Below are 21,749 nucleotides of genomic sequence, written 5' to 3'. Positions count from 1 at the left end.
GCAGAGTCTCAGAGGGAGTGGGGCCCTGCGAATATCTTGATTTTGACCTTCAGAACTGTGAGACAGTAGATCTCTACTGTTTTAAGCCATGAAGCTTGTGGTACTTCAGTATGGAGCCCTAGCAAACTAATACAAACCCTTACATCTCATCCACTAGATTGTGCTAAAGCAAATCCCAGACAGCAATCATTCCATCTGTAAAAACATTGAAACTGCTCTTATCACATCCACCAAAATTAACACTATTGCTTGCGGTTACTTTTGCCCTTAGAATACATACCACTAATAAGTCAAACTGCTGCAATGTAAAGGCAATTCAAATAATTCTTTTTGTGGCTAAGCCACCAACCTGGAACACAATTCGGGTGGTTTTATTCTGCTTTCAATATGTAGGGGGTACTTTCTCATTTTTGTTTAATTTTGTTTTATAATTTTATAAACCATTTTTATAGTTCTGAAGTCAGAATTTTGAGACCTCAAAAAGTGCTAGATTCTACCCCGTTCCATCCTTTTTCTTCCTTCCCCTTATAGATAACCATTTTTATTCATCTCCTTCTTTTTCTTTTGCTTTTATCTTTCTAAAAAAAATAATTGCACTGCTTAATGACTGGGATATGTTCTGAGATACGCATTGTTGGCGATGTGCAGTCATCACAGAGTGTGTTACACAAATCTAGATGGTATAGGCTACTACACACCTAAGCTAGAACCCCTATACCGTATGTTACTTAGCTGAATACTGTAGGCTACTGTAACACAATTGTAAGTATTTGTGCATCTAAACATATTAAAACATAGAAAAGGAACAGGAAAAATGCAGTATTATCATGTAAGGGAGCATCATCATATGTGTAGGGCATCACTGACTGAAACATTATGTGGCCCATGACAGTGAAAGTAAATAGACACACACTTTTCTTGGTATTCCCACCCACCTTTCTTAGATAACAGTACTAACTGTTCTGTTCTGTACTTATTCTCACATTCTGGAGGTCACCCCATAGTGGAATTTTCAGAGGTCTTCCTCATTCCACTTTACAGCTGTGTGGATGTACCACAGTTTATCATCCTTGGAGTGCCTTAGCTTTAGTTCTAGGCCCCCAATTCTTCTCACTCTGCATCCTTCCACAGGCAACTTCAATTGTAGACTCATCTTCTAAGGAAGATATCTCCTATACTCGACTCCCCCTTACAGACGACCTACTCAAAATAGCAGCTTAGATGCCTCAAAGTCAACACACCGAAAATCACACCCACGATTCTTCCCTCCGACCTGGTCAACCCCTTGTCTCTGTAAATGGCACCACTTCTGAATCAAAACCTTAAGAGTTATCCTTAATGCTTCTCCCTCCCTCAGCCCGCTCATCTAATCAATTACCAAGACCTCTTTATTCTGCCATCTAAATCTGCCTCATATGCGTCTACTTTTCCCCATCTACTGCTACCATTCCATCATGAGCCTTGCCTCCAATGTCACCTGCCTCTCCTGATTTTCCTTATAGTATGCTTTTACCTGTCTTCCCTATGGGTTCATTTCTCTCTGCCTGGCTTCCTGAAATGCTGGAGTCCCTCAAGATTCAGTCTTAGGCTCTTTCTTACTCTTACTGTAATATGAATGCTCTCCCTAGGCCAACTCACCCTCCCCTATTATTTCAATCACCCTTTATTGATCAGGTTCTCCCAAATTTACATTTCATGCTCAGTCTATATTTTGAGGTACTGTACTCTGAAATCAACACTACTTGTCATCGCCATTGGGATAGCTAGGTCAACCAAAAACAATTCATCTAAAACCAAATTTATATCTTCAAATCTGATCTGATTCTAGTGTTCCTATCTCGCTGAATGACATCACTGATCATCCCAGAACAAACCAGAAAGAAAACAAGCATCCCTGACAACCCTATCTCGTATATCTTCCACGTCGAATCCAAGTCCTGCTGGCTGTATCTCCTGGACATCTCTGGGACTGGTTCACTTCTTTCTGTCTCCAACACCACTAACCTAGTCCAAGTCACTCGTTCATTCATTATACAACTGGACGCCTACCCTGGCCAGGGACTGTTTCAGGTTCTTGGAAAACAGGAGTGAATGAATGAGGCAACCCCTCCTACAGCAGCTTACAATGCAGAGGCAGAGAGAGATGATGAAGACACAGGTCTATTACGCAGCACTAAGCACAGGGAAGGAAAATAAAGCACGCTGAGGAGATAGCGTGGGGGCTGCAGGGCTGCATGTCAGATGATCTGTGCCTGTGTGAGCCGAGGCCTGTGCAGCACAAGGCAGTGAGTGAGCCACATGGACGCATGACCGCCACGAAGAACAGTCCCAGACAGAAAAAAGCAGGGCAGAGGCCCTGAGTGGGGGCCTGCTTGGCCCCCTGACAAACCTCGGGGCGGCCAAGGGTGATCAGAGGCCTCGAATGAAGGGCAGAGTGGAAGGAGATGAGGGTGAAGAGGTAGCCAGGGCCAGACCACATAGTGTATTTCTCCCAAAGGAGAGTTAAAAAGATAAACAAGTGTGGTTCCCATATCAAAAAATCTCAACTTTCTTTAGGGAGGAGAAAGCTCTCCCCAGCACAGGGGCTGTGGGGGACCGAGGCTGCCTGCCCTGCAGCTCCTTGCTGGGCCCATGGCACGAGGGGCCGTCACTGAGCCCTCTGGACCTGACAGGCCCTGCACTGTGGTCGTCAGGTACTCCACATGGGCTGGTGGCTGTAGAATACGGCCTGGGCCTGCCCTGGGCTGCTTATGGCTCTCAGAGCCTGTGCCTGGCTCTCAAGCAGCAACCAAACCCTGTGACAGGGCCCGTGGCTCTCTCTTGGGTGCCTGTTCCACATTCTCCTTGCTGGCTTTGCTTCTCCGGACCTTCATGACCATCATTCTTTAGGCCTGAGCAATTCTTCAGTCCTTTGATCCCAGGCCCTTCCACAGGGAAGCCTTTGCTGACGCCACCTGCCTGCTCTGCACTCTCACAGCACTGTGTCTTTCCCACGTGCTCCTCACTGGAACGTGTCCTTCTGTGCCTTGTGTGTACTGAGCGTGTTCACCTTGTCCCCCACTAGACCGTGCACTCCAGAAGCACGAGACCTGCGTCCCTTTCTGCCCAATGCTATACAAAGCTGTGGGCGAGGGTTCAACCTCGATCCCCCAGAGCCAGAGCCCCCTAGTTCAACAGCTCTCAGCCCCCCACTGCTACGATGGCCCCTCCCCGTTTCTCTCCTCTGATTACTTCTCGGGCTCTGTCAGATTCCTCCTGCTTAGGCACCTCGCAAATGCTGTTTCCTGAAATTTGGGCCTCCACTTGGCCCCTTACCCGGCCAGCTCCAGGCTTCTAATGCCCGTCATGCTGATGGGCTCCCTGACCTCCCTTGAATCTCAGCCCTGTCACTTACACACCTGCCCACCAGGGTTCCCCACTTGACTACTTCACTCACATCTCAAGTGAAATCCATCCCACACCCAACTGCTCCTGTGCCCTGATCACGCAGGCACCACCTCCTCCCTCACGAACTCACGGCAAGTGCCTTCTTCCAGGCCCTTCACCTCCCGCCTCCCTCCATGACTGCAATGGCTCTGCAAGGCTTCCCGCCTCTTTTTTTTTTTTTTTTAAAGACAGAGTCTCACTCTGTCGCCCAGGCTGGAGTGAAGTGGCGCAATCTCGGCTCACTGCAACCTCCGCCTCCCGGGTTCAAGCATTTTTCCTGCCTCGGCCTCTGGAGTAGCTGGGACTACAGGCCTGCCCCACCACGCTTGGCTAATTTTTGTATTTTTAGTAGAGGCAGGGTTTTGCCATGTTGGCCACGCTGGTCTCAAACTCCTGACCTCAGGTGATCCGCCTGCCTCAGCCTCCGAAAGTGCTGGGATGACAGGCGTGAGCCACCGTGCCTGGTGTTCTGCCTCACTTTCAAGCACGATGCTTCCAAAGTGACCATTCTTGTGAATTCAAATCACCTAAGAACGTCACAAACATATTCTCTTTGTGAAAAATTAAAACATTACATGTAAATAACATCCCCTTTCATGGACCCATTCTCAATCCCATTCCAAGTGTAACTAATGTCACCAGCTAAGGTGTGTCCTCCTAACCTTTCTGTCTGCTTACGTGCATGCACATTACACATACACGTAATTTTCACTAGACATAAATGGTGGCGTCCTAACAACGCTCTGTAACTTTTTGGGAGCTCTGTCCACGTCCCTGGACTTGTTTTCAGGGTGGTGGTGCTCACCAGAGTAAGGACACGCCGCAGGTCCCTTCGTTGTTCTTACACGGATGGAGACTCGACTGTTTCTGATTCAGACCAACTTTTATAAGATACCAAGGACGATATGATTTCTGCCCAAATCCTTCAATGATTTCCAGTGCCCCACGGGACAGTTTCCACCTCTTAGAACTGTGCCCAAGCACTTACCACGCGGCCTTTCCCTAGCTTTCTAGGCTATCTCCTTCCTCACCTCCTCCTTTCCCAAATACACCCTGAGCTTCAGCCAGAGTGATTATTTGAAATTCCTTAAATATACTATGTTTGCTGAATGAATACATGAAAAAACAGCCCTATTCTAAAACAACAGGAAAGAGTAAGAAAAGAGATTCTGAGAGATTCATGGGGAAGTGACTACAAGGGAGTAATCCTGTCTAAGAGCCTGGGCTTCCCTTCCCCACCACTTCTTGAGGCCTGAGAATCCTCAAGGGAATTTCCCAACCAACGTTCCTACCTCCTCTCATTAAGCAGACCTGTCTGCGGCGATTCCCGAGCACCTCGGGCCACCCACTTACCTAAAGAGGAGACGCCAGAACTGTCTTTCTCCACCTTCCAGGGATCTTCTCCTTGCTGCAACAGGGAGATGACTTTTGGTTTGGTAAATGGGAGCCCTGCACATAGACAAAAACCAAAACAAAACAAATCAGACTCAGTTTTGTGTTGATACAGTTATCCCCAATTTAAACACAGAACTCATAGGATGGTACAAAGAGCTTCTGTGTAGTGCTTCAGTTGTGCCCCTAGGAGGTAAGGGGGTAGGGTGAGGAAAAGACAAGTGACTTGTAGGACATGACTTTGGGATAATTAATTATCGGTTAGGAAAATATGACCAACATGCAGTATTGGTAATAGGATACCACTAGCTTTCTATAGAAGAGGAAATGTTAAGATATAGAGACTGATTAAATTTTGTAAGTAGGTTATCTACGAAAAGGATTATGTACCAGGTAGCTTGTCTAAAACAAGAAAACACTGTCTGACTCCCCTTTTTTTTTCTGAGGAGAAGCCTCACTCTATTGCCACGCTGGAGTGCAGTGGCACAATCTCGGCTCACTGCAACCTCTGCCTCCCGGGTTCAAGTGATTCTCCTGCCTCAGTCTCCCAAGTAGTTGGGACTACAGGAGCATGCCACCATGCCTAAGTTTTGTATTTTCAGTAGAGACAGGGTTTCACCACGTTGGCCAGGATGGTCTTGATCTCCTGACCTTGTGATCTGACCGCCTCGGCCTCCCAAAGTGCTGGGATTACAGGCGTGAGCCACCGCGCCTGGCCTATCTGACTCCCTTTTAAGGATGGCAGTGATCAGCAAACTACAGGTCATGGGCCAAATCCAGACCACTGCCTGTTTATGTATGGCCCTGTGCAAAGAATGGTGGAAAAAAACAAGAGAAATATGTTACAGAGACCATTACGCAGGCCACAAAGCCTAACATCTTTACTACGTGGCTTTTTTTTTTTTTTTTTTTTTTAGACAAAGTCTCGCTCTGTCGCCCAGGCTGGAGTGCAGTGGTGGGAACTTGGCTCACTGCAAGCTCCTCGCCATTCTCCTGCCTCAGCCTCCAGAGTAGCGGGGACTATAGGCGCCCGGCATCACACCCAGCTAATTTTTTTTTTTGTATTTTTCAGTAAAGACAGTGTTTCACCACGTTCGCCAGGATGGTCTCTATCTCCTGACCTTCTGATCTGCCCGCCTTGGCCTCCCAAAGTGCTGGGATTACAGGCGTGGGCCACCACGCCCCGCCTAAGTGGCTTTTTATAGTAAGTTTGCTGATCCCTGGAAAAGACAAGTGGGAAAGGCAGGTGGCAGGCCTAGAGGCTGAATGAAGCCCCCTGCTGGGAGACAAGCAAACTACAGAATCGTTGGGAAATGATGCCTGAATCATGGACAAACTTCGAGTGTGCAGTTACATGGAGGCAGAGGAATGATTATCAATACCACCTCTTCCATTCCCAGACACAGGGCAATTCCATGCCTATAAGGGGGAATATGTTTTAATGTTTATTTATAAAGATCTGATTCATACAATCCTCAAACTCAGCTCAAATTTTTCAGTGATCAACTGCTTTTATTCAGGGAAGGAGGTGCTGAGATATCCTGATTTTTGAGTTCTGTTTCTAGAGGGGAAATTTCCTTACCCAGTGAGACCAGGTTCCTATAGTTCTCCAGCATCACATCCCGGTACAAGTTTCTCTGAGAAGGAGCCAGCTTTCTCCACTCATCCCGGGTAAAGAGCACAGCCACGTCCTCGAATGTCAGTGACACCTGGAAGGACAAGTCGTCCAGCTCACCCAGGAGCACCCTCACAGAGTGGAGGGGGCGGCAGTGGGGAAGACAGGCTGCCCGTGAAACACTTCTGATACTATTCAAGCTTCTGAAGGTTCTAGATCATTCATTTAATGAATAATTGGCCAGTAACAAATATATACTGAGCAGCACACAGTGAGATTCAGGCCTTGTGCAGCCACTGTAAGAGATGGGTGGAGGAATTACGGCCATTAGTGGGAGTGTTAATTAGAAAACTCTTTCTGATGGCGATTTGATAATACATATTAGAACCCTTAAAGTATGCTCTTTAAAGTACCAATTACTCTATTTGTACGAAATGAACAGTGCACAAAAGTACACACAAACATATTCATGGTGTTTTTAAGAGCAAAAACCAGGAACAATCTAAATACTTAATGATGGATGTTAGGTTAAGCAACTAATGGTACTCTCTGTGTGCTTACTCAAGCTTAAGGATAGTAATGATGAAGAGTAAAATAGCTATAATTTATTGAAGGCTTTCTATGGGCCAGGTATTGCTCTTAGAGCTTTATGTTCATTTGCAGTGTATAATCTTTATTTAACATTCACAACAATCCTGTGAAGACGATACCATTATTGTTACCACTTTACACAAGAGAAAACAAAGTCACAGACAAGATAAGAAATTTGACCAGGTCACACAGTCACCGACCAGCTGTGTGACTTGTACACATTTTTTTTTCTTTGAGACGGAGTTTGGCTCTTGTTGCCTAGGCTGGAGTGCAATGGCATGATCTCGGCTCACTGTAACCTCCACCTTCCAGGTTCAAATGATTCTCTCGCCTCAGCCTCCTGAGTACTTGGGATTACAGGCGCTCGACACCATGCCCAGCTAATTTTTGTATTTTTAGTAGAGACAGGGATCCACCATGTTGGTCAGGCTGGTCTCGAACTCCTAACCTCAGGTGATCTGCTGGCCTCGACTTCCCAAAGTGCTGGGATTACAGGTGTGAGCCACTGCGGCCGGCTGACTTGTACAAATTTCTTATCCTCTCTGTGACTTTGTTTTTTCTTGTGTAATTCAAATCCAGCAGATGTCTGACTAAGCCTCCATTCTTAACTACTCTGTAAAATTGCCTTTTAATGCCTGCCCCCTAGGGTTAAGAAATAAATGTGATAATCTACACAATGAAGATGATAGCGAAGATAGTTGCACAACAATGTGAAAATACCTAAAATGCCACTGAATTATACACTTAAAAAGTTAAAACGGTAAATTTTATGTTATATATATTTTGCCACAATAAAAAAAGGTAAAAATGGTAACATACATGGTAACAGGCATACACAGACACACACACACACACACACACACACAAATAAATGTGTACAGAAAATGATTTATTCGGGCTGGGTGCAGTGGTGCACGTCTGTAATCCCAGCATTTTGGGAGGCTGAGGCGGGTGGATCACCTGACGTCAGGAGTTTGAGACCAGCCTGGCCAACGTGGTGAAACCCCATCTCTAATAAAAGCACACAAAAAAACTTAGCCCGGCGTGATGGCGGGCGCCTTGTAATCCCAGCTACTCGGGGGGCTGAGGCAGGAAAATTGCTTCAACCCGGGAGACAGAGGTTGCAGTGAGCTGAGATCCCGCCACTGCCTGGGCGACAAAGCGAGACTCAAAAAAAAGAGAACCGCTAGACACGGATGGGGGGTGGGTGGTCCTCCCTACAGAATCCACCACTCATGAGGGCAGACCAGCTCCTCCAAAGGAAAAAGACTTGGGCTCCATCCTGGCTGAAGATGGTCCCGGGTGAAGAACTCCAGTTAGTGGGGAAAATCCATCCACTAGGATCTGAAGGGGCAATGAGCTCACCTGGGGCCTCGCTTCCCGCTGCCCGGCAGCCATGTCCTCTTTCTGGCTCTCCCGTGAGGACGGTGCAGTCTCCAGAAGGCAGATCTGAGAAGAAAAAGGGAGCCAGGAAGAACCCCTTCTGCTTTCCAGCCCTGGAATCCGCAGCTCTGAAACCCCGACTCCCGCTGGGAAGGACCCCGCGCGCCCTCAGAGGGATTCGGGAGGAGCCAGGAGCCCGCGGACCAGAGCAGCGCTGGGCAGCCAGGCCAGGCCCAGGCCTCACAGGCTTGGGGCTTACAGAGGGGACGCTGGACCCGCAGTGGCAGCAGCGACCCACTGAGCCCATCAGGGCCAGGGCGCGCCCCACGCCGCTGAGTTCCTCGGCGCCAGCTGGCACTGCCAGCACCCACCGCACCGCTCAGGAAACTGAGGCAGCACCGGGGCACCTGCCCCATTCACGCCCCTGAGAGGCGGGGCCGGAACTCCCACCACGACGGCCCCGGGACGACTTCCCTCCGCCTCAAGCCTTTTCCCACCTGGTTCCTCTCCCTCCCGCCAACGAATCATCTCCTGACTCCACAGAAAGCGGCTTTTTGAGGCGGAGTCTCACTCTGTTGGTCAGGCTGGAGTGCAGTGGCGCAGTGGCGTGATCTCGGCTCACTCCGAGCTCTGCCTCCCGGGTTCAAGCAATTCTCCTGCCTCAGCCTCCCAAGTAGCTGGGACTACAAGTGCCCGCTACCACACCTGGCTAATTTTTGTATTTTTAGTAGAGACGAGGTTTCACCGTGTTGCCCAGGCTGGTCTCGAACTCCTGATCTCAGGTGATCTGCCCACCTTGGCATCCCAAAAATCTAGGATTACAGGGGTGAGCCACCACGCCCGATCCCATGTATCCCATTTCTAACACAAGCTTCATTTTTTTTTGAGACGGAGTCTCGCTCTGTCGCTCAGGCTGGAGTGCAATGGCTTGATCTCGGCTCACTACAAGCTCCGCCTCTTGAGTTCACGCCATTCTCCTGCCTCAGCCTCCCAAGTAGCTGAGACTACAAGTGCCCACCACCACGCCCGGCTAATTTTTTGTATTTTTAGTAGAGACGGGGTTTCACCGTGTTAGGATGGTCTCGATCTCCTGACCTCGTCATCCGCCCGCCTCGGCCTCCCAACGTGCTGGGATTACAGGAGTGTTTAGTAGAGATGGGGTTTCACCATGTTAGCCAGGATGGTCTTGATCTCCTCATCTCGTGATCTGCCCACCTCGGCCTCCCAAAGTGCTGGAATGACAGGCGTGAACCACCGCGCCTGGCCAGAAAACGGCTTTGAAGAGGAAAGCGCTGGGTGTCCCAAGGCGGGAGGGGTGGCCGTCCTGGGGACGGACTCGGAAACCGGGGCCCGGCTGCCTCCGCCCTGCCCTTGGGGTCCCGGTGCCCCGAGTCCGCGAGGCCCACACGGAGCGGGCAGGGCGGGCCGGGAGGAAACGCCAAGCCCGGCGTCCACGGTGGCCGGTGGCGAGCCGGACGCGGGTGCACCACCAAAGGCGAGGGAGCACCCCGCGGGGGGGCCAGAGTCCAGATCCCGGCGCGGGGGTCGGTGACAGACGCCGGGGTGCGAGCCAGCGCCCACAAAGGCTTTTGGAGCCCCGGCGGCCGCAGGCCGTCCCCGCGCCGGGCGCCGCCTCCTCCCTGCCTGGCCTGCCTCCGACGCTCACCTCCCTAAGCTCGGGCGTTCCCGGGCCGCGCCTCCCCAGCCGCACTCCGCAGGCGGGAAGCTCCGGAACCACCGGCCGGGGTGCAGCCTCGCGACCCGGCTCCGCCCCGACGGCGTCTGGGCGACCTCAGGCTCGGCGCTGCTCACCCCGCGACGCGCCGGGGACCAGGAGGGGCGGGGCAGCCGCTGACGCCGCTGGGAAATGGAGTCCACGGGAGGACGCCGGCATTCAGGGAAGTGTAGTTCCATGCGTTTGAGGCGGTGTTCTGGCTGAGCTGCTAGGCGCCCATATGCCACAAGAGGGCCCCTGTGAGCTGGAGGGCCCCAGATTCCTGGTTATAGGGAAGATAAGGGGAGGTTCGCTGAGGACAGTAACTTGCAACCCTGTGTCTGTGTGGATTTCGGGAGGGTGGGCGGGGGCGGCAGCAAAACAACGGCCCAGAACACACCTATTTCCCCTCAGTTATTCACCAGAGCAGCACTGAGCACCTGCTGTGTGCCAAGCACGGTTGCAAGTGGTTTCAAACCTATCAATGAATGAAGCAAACGTCATTGCCCTGGAGAACATTTTTTTTGGGAGGGTAGGGAGCAGACAATAAGCCATACACGATTATAAAACATTTTGGGGGATAAATGTGAGGAGAAAAAGGGTATGTGGAGGGGTTTCGTCGCTGAGGTGAGAATGGACGAGGACTCCCAGAAGTTCCTGAAGCAAAGGGGAGGGAGCTTCCGTGAAGCCAACGGGTGTGCGTGTGTGTGTGTGTATTTTTTTTTTCATTTTTTCTTAACTAAATCTTCTCAGTTACAAAAAGAACACCGGCTCCATTTAGAAAGTTTGGCGCTTCCCTACTTAAGAATATGCCTTGAACATTTGAATTTGTCAATAAATATTCTCCCTCAGTGGCATTTTGATAGCTTCATTCCATTCCATTGCATTTAATTATTTAAAAAAAAAAAAACGTCTAATTGGCTGGGGGCAGTGGCTCATGTCTGTAATCCCAGCACTTTGGGAGGCCGAGGCGGGCTGATCACGAGGTCAGTTCAAGACCAGCCTGGCCGAGATGGTGAAGCCCCCGTCTCTACTAAAAATACAAAAATTAGCTGGGCATGGTAGCGGGTGCCTGTAATCCCAGCTACTCAGGAGGCTGAGGCAGAGAATTGCTTGAACCTTGAACCGGGAGGCGGAGGTTACAGTGAGCCAAGATTGTGCCACTGCACTCCAGCCTGGGCGACAGAGCGAGACTCCGTCTCGATAAAACAAAACAAAACAAAACAAAGTTTAATTAAATTAAGCTTATTTCAATATATTTAACTAAACTACTAGTTATTTATATAATTTATATTTTAGTTGTTTACATTACTTCAATTTTTTTAAACACCTTTAATATCCTTGCAGCTGTATCTTTGAAGATTATTTTCTTAAACCGCTTTAAATTGACTTGCCGGATGGAGGACTGGTAGAATTTGAAGACATCTGAGCACGTTGCCTAGCTGCTTAGTTGCCTTCCTGGAATATTTTAGTTTGTATTTCCATAGGCAGTTCACAACAATATGTGCCTAGTACCCCTGCCCACTCTGGATTTTTAAAATGCTTTTGATTTTTTAATAGTGCAAATAGTTTATCTTGTTTTCATATGTGATTTTGAGTACCTGTTAAATTTGCCTTATCCTTGTTAATCATTCAGATATTTTCTGATGTTAATTGGTATGTTGGATGTTTCCTATTGAAATGTTCAAATTTTTGGCATCACTTTGAAATACTGTGTGTATACGTAATTTTTTAAAGAGGAAGACCTCTGGCTCACGCTTGTAATCCCAGCACTTTGGGAGGCCGAGGCATGTGGATCATTTGACTTCAGGAGTTCGAGACCAGCCTGACCAACATGACAAAACCTCATCTCTACTAAAAAAAAAAAAGAAAAAAAAAGCTGGGCGTGGTGGCACATGCCTGTAACCCCAGCTACTCAAGAGGGTGAGGCAGGAGAATTGCTCGAACCCAGGAGGCAGATGCTGCAATGAGCTGAGATTGCACCACTGCACTCCAGCCTGGGCAACAGAGTGAAACTCCGTCTTAAAAACAAAAAACAAAAGAGGAAAGTGGCCTGGTGCAGTGGTGGCTAATGCCTGTAATTCCAGCACTTTGGGGGGCCAAGGTAGGTGGAGATGTCAGGAGTTTGAGACCAGCCTGGCCAATATGGTGAAAACCCATCTCTACTAAAAGTACAAAAATTAGCCAGGCATGGTGGTGCATACCTGTAATCCCAGCTACTTGGGAGGCTGAGGCAGGAAGAGGATCACTTGAACCCCCGGGAGGCAGAGAGTTGAGACTGCGCTGCACCATTGCACTCCAGCCTGGGTGACACAGCGAGACCCCGTTGGAAAAAAAAAAAAAGGAAAGTGCTTTTCTGTTTACCCCAACTATGAAAATAATGCATTCATTATAAAACATTTACACAGCATATGGAGTGAAGAAACATGTAATAAATAAATAAGTCCAGCAGAAACACTGTTATATCTATTCATAAATGCTATTTTGTGTACATACACACATTTGTGTGTATGAAACAAAAATGGAATCACACTTCTCATATTATTTATTTTATATTTTTTGTCTTATTTGGCAGTGTGTTCATTCATGAACATCAGCCTACTGGCTCAACCACAGAGATATCTAAGCAGGCTCAAGTGTTTACAATTCTGATTTGAAGGCCACACTTTATAGTATACAGACCTTATGAAATTTGGCTAGCAAGCTGTATTAGTCTGTTCTCACACTGCTATAAAGAACTACCCAGCCGGGCACAGTGGCTCACGCCTATGATCCCAGCACTTTGGGAGGCCAAGGCAGGTGGATCACCTGAGGTCAGGAGTTCGAGACCAGCCTGGCAACATGCAGAAACACCGTCTCTACTAAAAATACAAAAACTAGCCAGGCATAGTGGTGCGCCCCTGTAATCCCAGCTACTGGTGGGGGCTGAGGCAGGAGAATTGCTTGAACCCGGGAGGTGGAGGTTGCAGTGAGCCGAGGTTGCAGTGGGCCAAGATCACGCCAGACTCCGTCTCCAAAAAAAAACAAACAAACAAACAAAAACACTACCCTAGACTGGGTGATTTATGAAGAAGAGAGCTGTAATTGACTCACAGTTCCACAGGCTTAACAATAATCATGACTGGGAGGCCTCAGGAAACTTACAATTATGGCGGAGGGTGAAGGGGAAGCAAGCATGTCTTAGCATGGCAAGCAGGAGAGAGAGCAAAGAGGGAGGTGCCACACACGTTCCAAACAACCACATCTCAGGAGAACTCTCACTATCATGAAAACAGCACAGGGGGAAGTCGTCCCCAGACCCCTCCCTCAACACGTGGGGACTACCATTCAAGAAGAGATTTGGGTGGGGACACGGAGTCAAACCATATCACAAGTAGACCTCAATAGCCAGCTGGAAATCAATTTAGAAAGTAATGAGAAAGGAACACAATCAATAAACTTCTGATTTAGCCACTCCAGCACTTACGCTATTTAAAATATGAACTATACATACAAAAAGCCAATTAGAACACATAGATTATAAGTATAGAACACAGGATTATAAAAGTAATACCCCTGTAACCATCCACCCAAGTTGAGAAGTAGACCCTTACTAACAGCCAGTACAGTTGCCCCAGGTATCCACAGCGGATTGGTTCCAGAATACCTGTGAATACCAAAACCTGATGATGCTCAAGTCCTTATTATAAAATAGCATACTATTTGCATATAACTGATATGTATCCTCCTACATACTTCATATCATCTTTAGATTACTTATAATACTAACACAGTGTAAAGCTGTGAGTTTATCATATGTGGCCTCTATTATTTTGAGGTATATTTCTTCCATACCATGTTTGTTGAGGGTTTTTATCATAAAGGGATGCTGAATCTTACTGAATGCTTTTCAGCATCTATTGAAATGAGTATACGACTTTTGTTCTTAGTTTTGTTAATGTGATGTAACATTTTTACTGATTTGGGTATGTTGAACCATCCTTGCGTCTGGGATTAATCTCACTTGATCATGGTGAATGATCTTTGTAATACGTTGTTGAATTCCGCTTGCTCTTGTTTTGTTGAGGGTTTTTACATCTGTGTTCAGCAGAGATATTGGCTGTACTTTTCTTTGCTGTTGTTTCTTGTGAACGTACAGCTATATGGTTATATTGGAGGATTATTTATTCCAGTCTTCTCTGTCTGGCTTGTTTTGATTTTTATTGGATATGTTTACTTAGAGATTCTTTGTAATTTACCTGTTGATAGTTTTGATAGTTTTTTTCTGTTTTGTGTTTTTTTTTTTGAGACGGAGTCTCGCTCTGTCGCCAGGCTGCAGTGCAGTGATGTGACCTCGGCTTGCTGCAACCTCCGCCTCCCGGGTTCGAGTGATTCTTCTGCCTCAGCCTCCGGAGTAGCTGGGACTACAGGCACCTGCCACCACGCCCGGCTTTTTTTTTTTTTTTTGTATTTTCAGTAGAGACAGGGTTTCACCATGTTCACTAGGATGATCTCGATTTCCTGACCTGGTGATCCGCCCACCTCGGCCCCCCAAAGTGCTCGGATTACAGGCGTGAGCCACCGCGCCCGGACACCTGTTGATAGTTTCTATTCCCCCGCAAGTAGGTCTCTGCCTTCTTTTTAGCATTAGACGGTGCTGTAGGGACAGGTTTGCCTTGGTTCTGGTCAACAGTGCTGCTCGCCTTAAATGGGGGAGGTTCCAAAGGGGATATGTTGGTTGTGTAGGAAGGCTGGCCAGGGGTTCATGACCAGGGAACCTGTGGCACGAACCTCTCACAGCATAATGCTGATGAACAGCCACTTGGATTTGGCATCTACTTTGGCCAAGTTACCAAGCAGGGTTTCCAAAGCTGGGAATGGTAGTCCTGCCTCCCCCTTTGTCTCTGGCTGTCTCAGGGGTATTTCTTCCTTCAGGGATTTTTGGTACTTCCTGTGGGTTGAGGCAGGGACAGATCTCCTGTCCAGGAACCCAGGATGAGCGAGGAAGCTGGTTGTCCGTGTCAGTCTCACTTTTTCCAGTGTAGAAATCATGAACTGGGGGAAATTTTCCACACACTTGGTGTTGGCAGATGGCAGTTTAAATAGATCCCATTTGTCAGTTGTGGCTTTTGTTGCCATTGCTTTTGGTGTTTTAGTCACAAAGTCCTTGCTCACACCTATGTCCTGAATGGTATTGCCTAGGTTTTCTTCTAGGGTTTTTATGGTTTTAGGTCTAACATTTAAGTTTTTAATCCATCTTTGAATTAATTTTTGTATAAAGTGTAAGGAAGGGATCCAGTTTCAGCTTTCTACATATGGCTAGCCAGTTTTCCCAGCACCATTTATTAAATAGGGAATCCTTTCCCCATTTCTTGTTTTTGTCAGGTTTGTCAGAGATCAGATGGTTGTAGATGTGTGGCGTTATTTCTGAGGCCTCTGTTCTGTTCCATTGGGGAAGACCCTGAGTTTTTTTCTTTTTTTATAAAAAAATATTGTCTGAGGCCGGGCATGGTGGCTCACGCCTGTAATCCCAGAAATTTGGGAGGTTGAGGCGGGCAGACCACCTGAGGTCAGGAGTTTGAGACCAGCCTGGACAACGTGGCGAATGGTGAAACCCCGTCTCTACTAAAAATACAGAAATTAGCCAGGCATGGTGGTGCATGTCTGTAGTCCCAGCTACTCGGGAGGCTGAGGCAGGAGAATTGCTTGAACCTGGGAGGCGGAGGTTGCAGTGAGCCAAGATCACGCCACTGCACTGCAGCCTGGGCGAGAGAGCAAGACTCCATCTTCTCAAAAACAAAAACAAAAAACAAAATATATATATGTAGTCTGAAGTTTGTACTTTGTTAAAAACATAATATGGTAAAATGTCAACACATTTGTATAAAATCATCAACATCATTTAATGAGAACTACGTAGGGCAAAGAGTTTGATTTTAACAATTAGATGACTAGCATTAACATTTCCCAAATATTCAGTAGAAGATACCGTAGGGTATAAACATCTAGACGACAGAAATAGAGGAAAGGGGCAGAGAGAAGCAAGGCAAGGGCAAAGAGGTGGAGGGAGAGGGAAAGCCTCACATCCCTGGCCCTGAGGCTTCAAATCTCACCCTCCCCAGGACTTGAAGTTACTGCCCTTTCCACCACTCACGGGCTTGCTTCCCTAACAGTCCCCTCTGGGCTTCTTTCTGCTGTGGGATTTAAAAATCCAGCTTTCATTATTGTCTCCCCCACCTTAGCCTACCTACCCATACCCCAAACACACAGCATGTTTTCTTTTTCTTCTTCTTTGTCTCTTATTTTTCAACGAAGTCCCACCATTTATTGAAGTTAAATAACTTTTCTTTTTTTTTTTTTTGAGATGGAGTCTCACTCTGTTGCCCAGGCTGGACAGCAGTGGCGCAATCTCGGCTCACTGAAACCTCCACCTCCCGGGTTCAAGCGGTTTTCCTGTCTCAGCCTCCAGAGTAGCTGGGATTACAGGCGCCCGCCACCACAACTGGCTAATTTTTGTAGTTTTTAGTAGAGACGGGGTTTCACTGTGTTGGCCAGGCTGGTCTCGAACTCCAGACCTCATGATCCACCTGCCTTGGCCTCCCAGAGTGCTGGGATTATAATAGTGAGCCATTGCGCCTGGCTGAAGTTAAATAGCTTCTGTAACAGGCATGAATTTTACAGTCCCAAAACCCAGATGTGCAAACGTAAACCCCCCTTTATTTTTTTTTTAAACTGACTTAGATCACGAGACCCACTTCCACAAATAGAAAAATACCTCACTGCCAATTCAAGGAAAACGCAGACATTTCTGGGATTTGCTTCTCAGTTTCTTTGGGTAAATAGGAAGTCAATACGAAATTCATGCTCTCTCTTATTTCCTTCTGTTCTCTCCATCACTCCCTAAATCTGGGGGCAACAGGTACAGCAGCCTGAGCGGCAGAAAAGAAAGAAAAGATTCTCTCAGTTCTCTCAAGGAGACTGTCTAGAACAGCAGACTGTCAACTAATCAAGTAAAGGCTGAACTGCAATACAGGTAAGTTTACCAAAAACGTTCAGGGAGTACAGAGCAAGTATAAAGAAGCAGAAACTCAGCTCAAGGGGCCAGAGAAGCTTCCAAGAGGAGGCAATTTTTAAGTTTTATCTTAAAGAGTGAGACGGAGATAGTAAGTTTAAGAAGACAGGGAAGGATACCTCAGGGGGCATTTGCTAAGGCATGGTATAGTGGGAGAGGGTGACGTGCTTGGGAAATACAAGTAGTTCTGTCCAGCTAGAGCACAGGGCATGTTCAGAATACTAGGTAGGAGATGAGTCTAGAGAGATGAATACACTGTACATCAAGCCAAAGGATTTGGATTGTATTCTCCAGACCAGGGCTTGGCAACTGCACATGGAGTCCAAATCTAGCCTGGTTTTGTAAACAAAGTTGTACTGAATACAGTCATGCTCATTTGTTTACTTACTGTCTTCAGCTGCCTTCACACTTCAACATCAGAGTTGAGTAGTTATGGCAGAGGCTATACGGCCACCAAAGCCTAATATATTTACTATCCAGCTCTTTACCTTAAAAGTTTGCTGGCTGGGCCCGGTGGCTCACGCCTGTAATCCAAGCACTTTGGGAGGCTGAGGCAGGTGGATCCTGGCCAACATGGTGAAACCTCGTCTCTACTAAAAGTACAAAAATCTAGCTGGGCATGGTGGCATGCGCTTGTAGTCCCAGCTACTCGGGAGGCTGAGGCAGGAGAATCGCTTGAACCCTGGAGGCGGAGGTTGCAGTGAGCTGAGATCGTGGTGCCACTGTACTCCAGCCTGGTGATAGAGCAAGACTCTGTCACAAAAAAAAAAAAAAAAAAAAAAAAAGAAAAAGAAAAAGTTTGCTGACCCTGACCCTGGGCTAACCCACTTCAGTAATAAATGCACCCTCTTTAAAAGGATAAATTATCCTACAGGCAAAACTCCACTTAAATATTGTTAGCATATTGTTATTTAGATATATCCAAACTTAAAATTAAGTGCAAGCATCTTATGGTTATAGCTCTTTTACAACTATAAAAATTTGTATAAACTGACAAAAACAATACAATTCAAATTACTGTATTGATTCAACGTGACCGATGACATCACTTGTATGGAGACAGATTTCCACTGCAAACATTGGACTGTCACAGCGCAGGTACTTTTGAATTCGGCAGCTTATACCACCCAGACCACAGAATGGCTTTACTCCTTTGAACTAGGGTAAAACTTTTGTTAATATAACAAAAGACAGTGACTTCATGGAACTTTATCTATCCCAAATGCCTCATTTTGAGATACGAATTTCCCGTCTTTTTTGCATAAGCTATTAATAATTATAGTAATGACCACTGGTCCAATGAAAACAAAATGCATGGGCAGACACCAAAATTAATTGTCAGTACTCAGCTCTAAGGCAGCCACTGAGGTGATCCACAATTGTTCACGTTTTAAAATATCATCCTAATGAAAACACGATAATTTAAAAATTACCACAGAGAGCTGCAGCTTCCAGATGATACACAGTTATTGAAGAAATCTAATAGCCAGCTATTCATATGGAAACAAATAGCTAAAAACAACTAGTCCAAACTAGGTGAACCTAAGTAGTAATGGATTAGAGAGAAGAGGACACGTTTGAGAATATTCAGCACACTATCTGGACAACACTTTAAACATCAAATGGTCATGGGAAGGAAGAAACGTAAGGGAAGATTCAGGAATGACTCACAGGGTTCTGGCATAGGCATGTGTGCTCACCGAGGTGAATAAACACACAGGAGGTAAAAGTTTAGGAGAGAGGCCTGGCCCGGTGGCCCACGCCTGTAATGCCAGCACTTTGGGAGGCCGAGGTGGGCAGATCACGAGGTCGAGAGATTGAGACCATCCTGGCTAACGCGGTGAAACCCCGTCTCTACTAAAAATACAAAAAAATTAGCCGGGCGTGGTGGCGGGCGCCTGTAGTCCCAGCTACTCTGGAGGCTGAGGCAGGAGAATGGCGTGAGCCCGGGAGGCGGAGCTTGCAGTGAGCCGAGATTATCTAATATTTATTTAACAGCTATAATTGTTTATGTTTTAGCAGCTACAGATTGTTAAGTATTACAAAGTATAGCAGTGCTTCTCAATCTACACGTGCATAAGAAATAGTTGTGTGAGGAACGCGACCCTCTTCCCAGCAAAACAGCACTTAATCAATGAAAATTATTAAAAACACACCACTTAATGTCTCTGGGACCAGGTGCAGTGGATCACACCTGTAATTCCGGGATGTTGGGAGGCCAAAATGCGAGGATCGCTTGAGCCCAGGAATTTGAGACCAACCTAGGCAACAAAGTGAGACCAATGTTTACCTAGAAAATTTTTTAAAATTTGCCAGGCATGATGGCATGCACCTGTAGTCCTAGCTACTCAGGTGGCTGAGGTGAGAGGATTCCTTGAGCACAGGAGTTCAAGGCTGAGGTGAGCCAAGATTGTGCCAGTGCACTCCAGCCTGGGTGACAGAGACTTTGTCTCTAAATAAATAAAGTGTCTGGAAATTGTCCTAAGGGCATACAGCAAATGAAGAGGGGGGAAGAAAGAATGACATGAGACATAGAAAACAAGAATGACAGACACAGATCCAACCACATAATACAATCCTTAAATGAGAACAGATGAAACAATCCAATTAGAAGGCAGAGATTAAGGCTTGGTTAAAAAACAAACTATATGCTGTCTACAGGAAACACACTTTAGATTCAAAGATACAAACAGGCTGAAAGTAAAAAGATGGGAAAGAGACATACCACGAAAACAGCAACCATAGCAAGCTGGAATGGCTATATCGATATGAGACAAAATAGACTTTAAAAATGTTACAAGGGGCTGGGCGTGGTGGCTCACGCCTGTAATCCCAGCACTTTGGGAGGAGGAAGTGGGTGGATCACTTAAGGTCAGGAGTTCAAGACCAGCCTTGCCTACATAGTGAAACCTCATCTCTACAAAAAATACAAAAATTATCTGGGTGCGGTAGGTGGGCACCTGTAATCTCAGCTGCTAGGGAGGCTGAGGCAGGAGAATCACTGAACCTGGGAGGCGGAGCTTGCAGTGAGCAGAGATGGCACCACTGCACACCACCTTTGGTGGCAGAGTAAGACCCTGTCTCAAAAAAATAAAATAAAATAAAATGTTACAAGAGATAAAGAGGGACATCTTTTAATGAATAAAGTGTCAATTCATCAGGAAGACATGGTTATAAACATATGAAACTAACAAAAAAGACCCAAAACATGATGCAAAAATGAACCACAGAATTGAAAGGAGAAATGGACGATTGAACAGTGATAGTTGGAGACTTCCATACCCAACTTTGAGGAACAGATACAACAGCTAGATGAAAGATCAACAGGGATATGGAAGATGTGAACACTGTTAATCCAACCAGACTAATAAATATCTACAGAACACTCCAACCAACAGAGGCAGAACACACGTTCTTCTCAAGCACACATAGTACATTCTCTAAGATATAACATGTGCTAGGACGTAAAACAAACTTCAATAAATTTAGAAGGATTGAAATCATATAAAGTACATTCTGTGACCACACTAGAAATTAGAATTCAATAACAAAAGAACATTTGGGAAATTCACAAACATAGAAAAATTAAATGTCACACTCCTAAATAACAAATGGATGCTATGGTTTCAATGTATCTCCCAAAACTCATGTCTTGAAAACTTAATCCCCAGTGGAACAGTATGGGGAGGTGGGGACCAATGGGAGATGTTTAGGTCATGAGGGCTCTGCCCTCATGAATGGAAATGCCACTATAAAAACGGCCGATGGAAGTGGTTTCTCTCTCTCTCTCCCCACCCCCACCTCCTGCCATGTGAGAACATGGTGTTTCTCCTCTCTGGAAGACGCAGTGTTCAAGGCACCACCTTGGAAGCAGAGAAACCAGGCCCTAACCTGCCAGCACCTTGATCTTGGATTTCCCAGCCTCTAGAACTATGAGAGAATAAATTCCCATTCATTATAAATTAACCAGTCTCATGTACTCGGTTATAGTGGCACAAAATGGACTAAAACAATAGGTCAAAGAAGAAAAAGGAAACTAGAAAACACTTTCAGATAAATGAAATAGAAGATGCAACATACCACAACTTATGGAATGCAGCAAAAACAGTGCCTAGAGGAAAAAGTATAGCTATAAATGCCTACATTAAAAAAGGAGAAGGCCAGACAATACAGCAAGACCCCGTCTCTACAAAAAAATTAAAAATTTAGCCAGGCATGGTGGTGTGCACCTGTAATCCAAACTACTTGAGCTCAGGAGGCTGAGGCAGGAGGATCACTTGAGCCCAGGAGTTCAAGGCTGCAGTGAGCTATGAGCACACCACTGTACTCCAGCCTGGGCAACAAAGCAAGATCCTATCTCAAAAAAAAATTTTTCCACAGAATGAAAGAAAATATTTACAAATTATATATCTGACATGGGTCTAGTATTCAGAATACATAAAGAACACTTACAACTTAATAATAAAAACATAAATAATCTAAATTAAAAATAGGCAAAAGACTTAAACAGATATTTCTCTGAAGAAGATACACAAACTGCTGATAAGCACATGAAAAGTCGCTCAACATCATGAAGT

The 21,749-nt window shown here is 46.4% G+C and overlaps 1 protein-coding gene across 1 annotated transcript; it reads right to left on the bottom strand.

The window, feature by feature from the left end:
* Positions 1-4,718: 4,718 nt before the first annotated feature.
* Positions 4,719-9,530, bottom strand: LOC115834249 (zinc finger protein 354A-like; the record flags this gene model as incomplete). The annotated part of the gene is made up of 4 exons (XM_030808997.1): positions 9,503-9,530; positions 8,390-8,473; positions 6,401-6,527; positions 4,719-4,875 (listed from the first exon to the last, which is right to left on the bottom strand). Coding segments are annotated over exons 2-4 (317 nt in total), but the record flags the coding sequence as incomplete, so codon positions are not given.
* Positions 9,531-21,749: the final 12,219 nt, after the last annotated feature.

The sequence above is a fragment of the Nomascus leucogenys genome, unplaced genomic scaffold (genome assembly GCF_006542625.1).
Source record: "Nomascus leucogenys isolate Asia unplaced genomic scaffold, Asia_NLE_v1 001041F_58026_qpd_obj, whole genome shotgun sequence".
Lineage (NCBI taxonomy): Eukaryota > Metazoa > Chordata > Mammalia > Primates > Hylobatidae > Nomascus > Nomascus leucogenys.
This window is presented reverse-complemented; position numbering and strand designations above follow the sequence as displayed.